Source organism: Euphorbia lathyris, chromosome 7, assembly GCF_963576675.1.
Source record: "Euphorbia lathyris chromosome 7, ddEupLath1.1, whole genome shotgun sequence".
NCBI classification, from domain to species: Eukaryota; Viridiplantae; Streptophyta; class Magnoliopsida; order Malpighiales; family Euphorbiaceae; genus Euphorbia; species Euphorbia lathyris.
Window position 1 is genome coordinate 21,563,477 of NC_088916.1, and position 11,038 is coordinate 21,574,514.

The 11,038-nt window shown below is 39.1% G+C and overlaps 1 protein-coding gene across 1 annotated transcript; it reads right to left on the reverse strand.

Moving 5' to 3' along the window:
- Window positions 1-3,578: 3,578 nt before the first annotated feature.
- LOC136235658 (uncharacterized) lies at window positions 3,579-7,705 on the reverse strand. Its single transcript, XM_066025493.1, has 3 exons — window positions 7,398-7,705; window positions 7,199-7,318; window positions 3,579-7,035 (listed from the first exon to the last, which is right to left on the reverse strand). The coding sequence occupies exon 3, from the start codon at window positions 5,869-5,871 to the stop codon at window positions 4,912-4,914; it is 960 nt and encodes a 319-aa protein (XP_065881565.1). The 5' UTR covers window positions 5,872-7,035; window positions 7,199-7,318; window positions 7,398-7,705; the 3' UTR covers window positions 3,579-4,911.
- Between the last annotated feature and the right edge of the window lie 3,333 nt (window positions 7,706-11,038).

Here is an 11,038-nt window from a genome sequence, read left to right on the forward strand (position 1 = left end):
CTCTCATGTTCGTCGTTCGTTCTTCGGCTAGCACCGGTTCTGGCTCGATAGCTGTTCGTGCACCTGACTACGGAGATCTTACTACTTTGTGGATTCTTCAGCCGTCTCTAGAAGAGACAGTCCGGGTAAGTTTTTATCCTTAAACGGATCCGAAAGGTTTTATTCGATCAATGGTTAACGGACAAAGATCAAGCTATAAGGGATTAGAAATAAATTTTAAACCGCAACTCCGCTGCGTTACAGTTGATTAACTGGCTTTAATCCCTAACAATGGCAACCCGTTATGTTAGGCGCTAAAGGCTGGCGGTGGGGTATAGAATTTGCCTAGGCTGTTCTCCAGCGTTCCAAAAAAGCAGCATCTGAGTTGTATAAAAATGTTGCAGGAGCAAAACAATGGTTCCACACCATATTATTCCTCTTCGACCAAATAGACCAGCACATGACAACAGCTAATTCCCTGAGTCGAGGCGAATGACGTGCCGTTATCTGCTGCCAGAAGTCCGAAAAATCTGTAAATTGCAAGCTAAGATCACCAATTTTCTTAACACTAGTGTTCACATGGACCCTAATGACCACGGTGAATTTGGTCATTCACCGTTAGATATAGCCGATATAACCTGATTCAAATCCTAAGGTGGTGATTCAAAGCATTCGAAGACTTAGATTTAATCAGCATACATCTAACGGTGAACGACCAAATTCACATGGTCATCGGGGTCATGTGAAAAATACTGATTTTCTTAATACTATATATCTTTTATTAAATATCATTTCTTATTTTCATATTTAAAATAGGGGTTTTTTTCTTCTTTTTTTTCATCAATTTCTTTTCTTTTTTGTTCTTACTTATTTTTTATTTTTCTTCATTTAAATTAGGCATAAAGTTCATTTGGACCCTTAAACTATATAGTCAAAATCAATTAGCCCCTCATTCTCTTCAAATCAACAATTGAGTCCCTAAACTTTTCAAAACTCATCAATTAAACACAAATTAACAGTGTTTAGACCAACTGCAATAAATTTGCTAATATATCTTGTAGATCAACCACTTTTCCTAATTCTAATCCATTTTCCAGCAGCAGGAAAATGTCATTCTTATGCTTTTGGTGGACTGTTCATTCAACTGCGGCCTTGAAACTCCTGTGATGAAACGAAGACTGAACCATCCTTTTTTTATTTCTCAAAACATCAAATCAGTTACGAGAATGCCACCTCTTGAAGGTTTAATCACATCCCTGAAATGGTCGCCTTTGTGCTTATTGGATTGCAGGTTATCAGAAAATCCATGGTACTGAACCAAGGACATTTGAGCCGAAATTTGCATCCATATTGGTAAGGACGATCAGTGCAAAAATCATGGATTCGAGATGAATTGCAAATAAGCAATAGAATTATGACAGCCTCATGTAAATTGATAAATATTGAGTTTGATCTTTTTCGACCAATTACAGGATCGAAAAAGAAGAATGAAAACAAATGTTAGTAGAATTCCTACATATGCAACAATCACCATTTTCTTTTCTACTAGACAAAACAAGATGAGTCTGTTTTTTCTTAAGAAAAAGATGATTCTGTTTAGTTTGTGTGTAATTGATGGGTTTTACAAAGTTTGGGGACCCAATTGCTGATTTGAGGAGAATGAGGGGTTAATTGATTTTGGCACATCTCCAAGAGACTCTTAGTGAGCTCTCTATAAATAATATAAATAATTGACTGTCAGTGATTTAAGAGTGACTAAGATATATCATCTCCAACAATGCTCCTTATATTCACTCCTTGTTATTAAAATTATTCTTTATTGTTACATTACCAATAGTGTGAGGAGAGAGACACATCAATAATAAATTATTAATAAAAAATAAAGTTAGGAGGCTGTTGGAGATGCTCTAAAGGGCCAAATGGGGTTTGTGCCTTTAAATTAAATGGTTCATATATTACATTCTTTTATTGTTTTATTCTCTTTATTATTTTTATGGCTAATGCTTTTTTTTCTTCAAATAATTGAAATAAAAACTTTATCAATATTTTATCACTTCTAAAATATTCTAATTATATCCTCACTCTTGTATAAATTATTAAATGGTACAAAAATAATATTCTTATGACCCATAAATCGACTCCTTGATACCCAAAAGTGTAAACGAAGCCACTCAATGAAGAGTCTCATAATCATAGATCCGACCCTTGAGAAATATGGAGGTACTAGTAGAATCACGATATAAAAACTAAGTATGTCATGTAAACACATATATAAAAGAATTTTACCCCTAGAATGCCCTCATTAGAAGATCATATTATTCCAACAAAGCATACCACCTCAAAGAGTATGAGCAGAAAACATAACAGGGAAGTATAAAAATCTTTAGATACATGATTTATGAAAATTTACAATGTATGTCAAAAAAAATCTTAGTTTTTTTCTTCTTTTTCTTCCTCTTCATAAAACTAATTTAGATATTGAAGTGCCAATGTCAGTTAACACGACAACTTCTTTACATTGCAGGTTCAAGTTAGGCTCCAATAGAGGGTTTTGAAGATTCAACCATCTCAACCATCTAAATTCCTATAACATATCAATTTGGTGTGGAGAGCGTGCAATCGAGATTTAATAATGAACACATGGACTCCAAAGACAAAAAATAATGGTGGGGTTCCTACGAACCCCACCAATCGAGCCCTTTAAGGAACGGATCTGTTTAAAGGAAATCATGAGGGGGAAATCGGAAAAAGGGATTAACAAAGCTACGATAGGGACAACCGCAGAGCCTAATCCTGAGCTTGTAAATGGCCTAATCATCTAATAAAAGTATGAATCGCTAAATAATGACTTACACCTCACTAACTTTATACCTTATCATCACAAAGACACTTTAGTTCTCACTACCATGGCAAAAAGATACTAGGTCAAATGTACAATCATAGACATCAACAGCTCTCACTCAGATCCCACAGAGGTGGAGCTGGTTAGCATGCCGCTAATAGATCTCACTGGCCATCAACTGAAATAGTAACATGACAATTATGTTGAAAAGATTTCCGCTACGTATAACATTAACATCCGCATGACAACCATTTATATCCTAAAAAATATTTTTTTTAACTGTCACATGACTATTTGACTTTAATGTCATACATAAAAGTCAATCATTGTCAATGCGATTATCATATCAATATTCGTGTGATTTTTTCTGTTTGAGATGATCAAAATGATTTTATTGAAATAAAATAAAATTCAGTTACCTTTTTACAAACTCCAGTGCTTATTAGTACAACTAAACCTTATATTTGGAGCATTCCCTTCATAAAAGTTATATCTGTTTTTTTTTTCCTTTAGTATCGACACAAATCTGTTTGACGATGCCTTTTTGAGTTTGGTTTGAAGAAAAACAAATTCCAGTTTTTAACATTTGTTAAGAATTGATTTAGAAATGTAGGAGATAAATCACTTTTCTTTTTGTGTTTAGAATTCTGAAAACAGAATGGATAAAATGAGAGTTATTCCAATTTATGGGTCTCTGATTTCATTCATCTAATTTAATATTATTTTTATTTATAATGACATAAAAAAAACTTGCATGTGTCAGTCAATTCTCAACATTGATTATTGATGTAAGCCACTGCTTGTTTTACAATCTCTATCAACCAAGTAGATATGAAAATTTAAGAGTGCATGAGTAACCGTATTGGCACCCGGAAACTACCGCTTCCAGTACCAAGTTCCACCCGTAATGAGTCACAAACCCACCAATCGAGTCATGACTCAGCACTGCTAATGGTGGTGCCCATGATCTTACAATCAAACCTCTATCTTTAACTCTGTTCATGAATCCTTGAGGCAGTATTACATCCCAATCAACATCGCTGATTTAGTCTGTCTTCTGTATCTGATCATTATCCGGCAGATTCTTCACAACCCACAAGAATCTCTGCCCACTTTTCTCTAACCCATCAGCCATTTCTCTAACTTGATTTACAGGAAAAGATCCACAGCTCCCAAAACACAAGAACACCACTCTTATTCGGTTGCCAATCAAGCCATAAAAGGCATTCATGCTCAGCTAATTCACGTCTACTTCTCCCAGCAGCAAACAATGGCCCAATATCATGAAATGTGTTGACTTTTTGCATCACTGACGGTGCGTAATCCACCGGCAATTTTCTTGATTGCTTTTGGCTCAAGATCATGAAATGTGTTGACTATAATTCCATCAGCCTTCAATAGAAATGAACAAGAATGCATAAAGTAATCATAGACAGTATCATCCCTGTCAAGAGAAGGTTCTGGCATGTGAATAGCTTTCAACCATGGCATACAAGGGAAATGAATTACAGTGTCTTTAAGTTGTTTGAAGCTTTTAGAGTATTGGGTATGGATGCTTGGGATATACATGTAAGCACCAAGACAAGCTGCACCAGAAGTGAAGAAGTAGTAACTTAACTTGGGATTTCGAGTTAATTACCGAGGGAAAGTGCAAAAGGGCAGAAGAGGTCAATAATGAAATCACAAATATTGCTAGTTTTTAGGATTTGTTCAAGAGATTGAAGAAGGCAAGGCTTGTGGAGGGCAACACATTCAAAAGCCATGGTGGTTTGGCTACGAGGGGGATTGGCGTCCACGGAGATGGGAAGAAAACAACAGAATGAAATACAAGGGTAGGATTGGGAGATTGTATTGATGTAAGAGGAGATGGAGGAATTGTCCAAGAATTCACAAGAGGTAACCAGGATAACAATGGAGAAATTGTTTTGATAGTGGAGAAGGATAAGCTTGCTTAGCTCAACCATGGAAATAATATGGTCTATACTTGGGAAAGGATAAGCTTGCTTAACTCAACCAACAACAACAACAAAGCCTTAGTCCCGAAATGATTCGGAGTCGGCTAACATGAACCATCATATAAAACCGTGAAATCAAGTCGTGTCAGCGACACAAATTCGCTCCCTCCACTCCGTCCTATCCACTACCATATTTTCCTCAATTCCCAGTAAACTCATATCACTCTCGATCACCCTCCTCCAAGTTTGCTTAGGTCTTCCCCTACCCCTCACCACTACATCCCTTTGCCACTCTTCGGTTCTCCTAACCGGCGCATCAAGCGCTCTACGTCTCACATGGCCAAACCACCTTAGTCGGTTTTCTCTCATTTTATTCTCAATAGATGTGACCCCTACTTTTGTCCTAATTATTTCATTACTCACCCGATCCTTTCTCGTATGACCACACATCCATCTCAACATACGCATCTCCGCCACCGACATCTTATGGATGTGGCAGTGTTTCACTGCCCAACACTCCGTACCATATAACAATGCTGGTCTAATTGCCGTCCGGTAGAATTTTCCCTTCAATCTATTAGGCATGTTGGGGTCACAAAGGAAACTCGTAGCACTCTTCCACTTCGACCAACCAGCTTTAATCCTATGAGCAACATCTCCATCTACTTCTCCATCCATTTGGATAATAGATCCTAAATACCGGAAGCAATCCGAGACCTGAACAACTCTCCCATCTAGGGTGATTGTCCCTGCCTCCCTACTCCTATGGCCGCTAAACTTACACTCCAAATATTCTGTCTTACTTCGGCTCAACTTAAAGCCTCTAGATTCTAGAGTTTGTCTCCATAGTTCCAACTTCCTCTCCACTCCTTCTTTCGTCTCATCAACCAACACAATATCATCTGCAAACAGCATGCACCATGGTATACCATCTTGAAGTGAACTTGTTAGTTCATCCATAACGATGGCAAAAAGAAATGGGCTTAGTGCGGAACCTTGATGCACTCCAATCGTAATAGGAAACTCTTCAATCTTCCCAACACTAGTACGTACACTCGTGCATGCTCCCTCATACATGTACTTGGGAAAGGGCATAGAACTATTGCTTCTCCCATTTTCTTTTTATTGCAGCTTTGATTTAAGTTTAGTAATCTAAAATCATATGCATATATATACATAATACTGGTATAAAAAGTTCAGGTATGGTAGGTTTATCCAGTTGCAAGGCATATGAAAACATGATGTTAAGGGATTCCACCCAAAAAATCTATTAAGTGAAGACCCAAGAAAGAACAGTCAAGCAATTAAAAATTGATGAACGGCAACAGGATACACATCAAAATGGAGGCTTGTGAGCTGAAAATTACCGCATTACTAATGTATGGAGGCTTCCTCAATGGAGACTCTGATGATGAAGTAATGCTCCTCCGAACAATATGAACAATATGTCCAGAATGACTATTCTTATCTGAAACATCTCCATTTTCTCCCCCTTTGTCTTGTCTAGCCTTCTCCATACATATTCTTGCTTTCTCTCAGTGAGCAATATTTTCTTTAATCTTCCTCCGGGTTTTTTCGGCATTAGAAGCAGTTGCCTTTAATTCTAAATCAAGTGCTGCAATTACTTCTATTTTCTGTGTTTCTTAGAAACCAGTTTGTGAAATCTGTTTTCCTTTGTCAGAGTTCTAACTCAAACTTTTCTAGCAACTCTCTCATATGTTGAACACGAGTATTCAGAGGAGTCATGTACATTTTGGCCTTAACTAAATCATCCTCAATATCAGAAACAACTTGTTTTGATTCAATTGATTGGTGAACAATTTGATCTAGCGAGATAGCAATTTTCAGATGGCTTGATTTATTCAGCTACTCGTCTGCAGCATAACATTCTAAACAATTGGTATCTCACTATGATCAACCTGTTTACCAATCAATTGAAGCAAAAAGAGTTGTTTCTGATATTGAGGATGATTTAGTTAAGGCCAAAATGTAAATGAGACGAAGGAAAACAGATTTCACAAATCTGGTAGCTAAGAAACACAGAAAATGGAAGTAATTGCAGCACTTGATGTAGAATTAGAGGCAACTGCTTTTAATGCAGAAAAAAAAAACCCTTAGAGAAAGCAAGAATATGTATGGAGAAGGCTAGAAATCAAGTAGAAATTATTTCAATCGCTATGGTAATCGTTTGAGACATACACTTGAAGAGGAACATTAGCATGAATCTCCATGCTATTTCGTCTCCTGTACATTCAATGCCTGTCAAGTAGCACAAATAATTCCAGGTTCTTAAATTCTTTGTGGAAAAAATTGCAGGGAGGAAAAAGACAGCAAAATGAATATTTGCATTAACATTTCAGAAATCACAACAATCTACAACCTAATCCGCAGAAGAATAGGGCAAGGCATAAATCTTAGTTACCTGCTTGAGCACTTGTACAAGATTATGCTTCTTCTGATTCAAAAATCCTAACTTCTCCTCAACTTCCTTTTCCCCTTTCTCTTTATCATCATCATTTGTGGCACCAGCAATGGCAGTGTACTGTAAGATCAAATACTAATCAATGAAATAACAAAAGCAGGGGTTAAATAGAGAGAATCAATTAATGCGAAAATGTCACCTAACGTGAAATCAGGGATCTCAATTCATAAAAGTTCATCCATGAAAGCCATATTAATGAAATTGAGAATCAATTGCACTGACCAACTTCCAATCGTCCCTGATCCCTTCCTACAAAATTCAACCATGAAAGTCCCTTCACAACAACGATTAGTTTCCTTGTCGTCATTCGATTGAGAATCAATTGCAGTCTCCTTGGCCTTGAAATTAAGGTTTGGAGAAGCCACAGTGACATTGGAGGAGCAGAGGCGCGAAGGCGAAAGGGCTAAGGAACAACGGTGAAACAAGTGCCATCTAGTTGATAAAACCCTAGCCCTACCCTAATTCACCATCTTTTTAAATGGGCTTGGATTCAATTTCAGGCGGACTAATTATTCGGTCTATTACCCAAATAATTCTAACAATTTAAAAAAAAAAATCACTGGTAAATTATCATAGAAAAGAGAAGTGAGCAGCTAAATACCGCACTCAAATTACTATCACCGCCTTCATTTGGACTTTTTTGCCCTTCTCATAATTTTGATCAAAAACTAAAAATTCTCTCTCCAAAATCATAAACCCGAAAAACAATAATTGAAATTATGAAAATAATTGATGTGTAACAACCTGAACCACGAAAATGGACGATTACGAGTCGGAAACATTAAAATTTATGTTTTTTTATCAAAGAACTCATGAAAATAATACATATTTTTCATGACGATTTTGTATTTTTTGTCACAAAAAATTGGGGAATTTTGCATTTTTCGTCATAAAAAATTGAACGATTTAGTATTTTTCGTCACTAAAAATTTTACGATTTTACACATTCAAAATTTGGCCTAAACGGATGCGGCATCCGTTCGGCCCATGGTGGGGGCGGACGTGGCACTCCGCCCCACCAATGGTGAGAACGGATGGCGCATCCGCCCGGCCCATGGTGGAGGCGGATGCGCCATCCGTTCTTACCATGGGTCGGTCGGAGTGCCGCGTCCGCCCCCACCATGGGCCGAACGGATGCCGCATCCGTTTAGGCCAAATTTTAAATTTTTCTCTCAAATTTTTTTTCTCAAATTTTGAATCAAAAATTATGCAAAGGGTAAAATTGTCAAAAGATGGCGGTAGTAAGGAATTTAAGGGCGGTAAATAGCAATACCCAAATAGAATTATATTATTAATTAGCTCTCACTAAACGCGATGAAAGAGAGTCTGCGTGACCGAGTGAGGGAGCGGCTACGGGAGAGGGTGGCGTAGGGCGGGGGACTGGTGCGGGCGGTGTCGGACAGGCCGGATCCGGAGATGGGGATGGTCGGCGGTGTGGATCTGAGGCCGGAAGGGGAGATAGAGGTGGAAGGAAGGAGTTAGGCGGATGAGGGTAGGGGGGGCTTCAGCGAGAATGGGTCTGGTGTGGAGGGAGATATCCGAATTTCTGAGAGGATGGGGGGGCGGTCTGATCGTCCAGGGGGAGAGCATGATGGGGGCGGAGGGATCCATGGTGGGTAAGGTTTTGGGAGAAGGCGGTAGGCAGGGGATGGAGGGCGAAGTTATTAGCGCAGGGGTTAGTCAGGGGGGCGAGGGGCGATTGAAGGGGGCGGGGGTTGTGAGTGATGATGGCGGTATGGAGGCGGGTCAGGCAGGGGGCGCGGTAGGGGTTTGTGTATATGTGGGGTTGGGGATAGGCGCTGGATTGCTCCAGGCGGGCGTTGGGAGTTCGGGTAGGGTTGGTTTTGTGCAGGCCAAGGCTAGCGCCGGGGGTATGGCGGACGCTGGTCGGATCGAGGCGGGAGTCGGGGATTCAGGTAGGTTAGGATTTTTTAGAGGTGGTCAGGTTAAGGGGTTCGCGGTTTCCTCCGAGACCTGGGTTGGTGTGAATGGGTCGCCTAATCCTATTGGTGTTTTAGAGAATGAAGTTAATTCTAATCTTGGAATGGGGAGAATTTCATGGAAAGATACGGTGATGGGTGTTGTTGAGGAGGAGCCTTGTGTGAATGAAGATTTGATGGAGGGTGATTCGGAAGAGGTTCTTTCTGAGTTAGACGAAGAGGACGGTGATCAAGATGATCCGATTTGTCCTGTGATCCGGCTTTCCTCGGCCGATAAGCATGCTCTTAAGGCCAAATGGAAGCTTTCTTTAATTGTAACAGTGTTTGGTAAAAGAATTAGTTTTAACTATTTCACTCAGAGGATCCAGGCTCAGTGGGCAAAGAAAGGGAAAGTCAGTATTACTGACTTAGAAAATGACTACTATGTAATTAAATTTACTAGGGCTGAGGACTTCAATGCTGTGGTTAATGGGGGCCCGTACATTATTTCTAATCAAGTTTTGGCCTTAAGGCCATGGGTTCCAAAGTTTAATCCAAATGATTGCTCGGTGAACAGAATTTTAACATGGGTTAGGTTCCCAGAGCTTCCAATCGAATATTATAATGAAAGTTTTCTTAATAAGATAGGCGGGTTTGTTGGCAAGGTCCACCATGTGGATAAAACTACCATTGGGGCTATTAGAGGTAAGTTTGCGAGAGTGTGTATTGATATTGACCTTGTTAAACCCCTTTTGTCAAAATTCTGTGTTCATAATAAGGTTTACTTTATTGAGTATGAAGGTTTACATAATATCTGTTTTGAATGTGGTATGTATGGTCATACATATGAGGGCTGCCCCAAGAGGGAGAAGGTGTTGGAGGAGTTAGTTGAGGTTGTTGATGGAAGAGCTCAAGGGATCCATGGAGATGGGGGGAATTTTGGCCCCTAGATGGTTGCTAAGAGGTCGGGTAGACGAAGGACACGTCCTTCTATGGTTCAGAATCATCCCCCTGACATTAATGTCGAGAATTCTCTGAATCATTCAATGTCTAATCATGTGGTTAAAGAAAAGCCTAACCCAAAAAATACTGAAGGGTCTGGGGTGGCTTCGGTCATCAACTCAGGGTCTAGATTTGGGGCTTTGACTATTGAGGAGGTTCAAGACTCTGACCAGCCTGACGAGCACATTGAGCAAAGCATGCCTGGCTTAGAATCTGCTGAGCCAACAAATAATGTGGTTGAACTGTTAATCCCTTTTTTTGTTTCCAACGGTGAAGCCCAGAATGGATCCCAAGCTCAGGCTTCTCAAGGAAAGGAGAAGGTAAAAGAGGTTAGTAGTCCTAATTTCTGTGTTGAGCCTAATTTCGGAAGGGTAAATTACATACGTGGTGTACAACCTTTACCTATTTTCACACTTTGGTGTACAACCTTCAATTTTGCACACTAAAGTGTATAACCTTTTGGTAACCTCCCACTAAAGTGTACATCAGGTAATTGTGACCGGTCAACCCGAAGTCAACGCGCCACATCACCATTTTGACTCATCTAAAAGTTAAAAAATGACCCACTTAATATGAAATTATTTTTGTACCCTTTATTCTTTATATAATTACTAAAAAAACACCCTTTCTTCTTCCTCCATTTTTTTGCAATTTCTCTCTCTAAAGCTTCCACTGTTTTTACCTTTTCTCTCTCTAAGTCCTATCTCTCTCTAAATGGACTTTGAAATTTACCCATCTCTCTTCATCTTCTTCACTCTTCAAATTTATTTCTTTCTCTCTCTTAAATTTCTCTCTCTAACCTCTCTCTAGTTAAATCATAGCAACACCATTTTTGTCTCTTCAGAAAACTAGAATTATC

Excerpts from the sequence above, each read along its gene's own strand:
- LOC136235658 (XM_066025493.1), bottom strand. The coding sequence starts at position 5,871 with ATGCCCTTTCCCAAGTACATGTATGAGGGAGCATGCACGAGTGTACGT.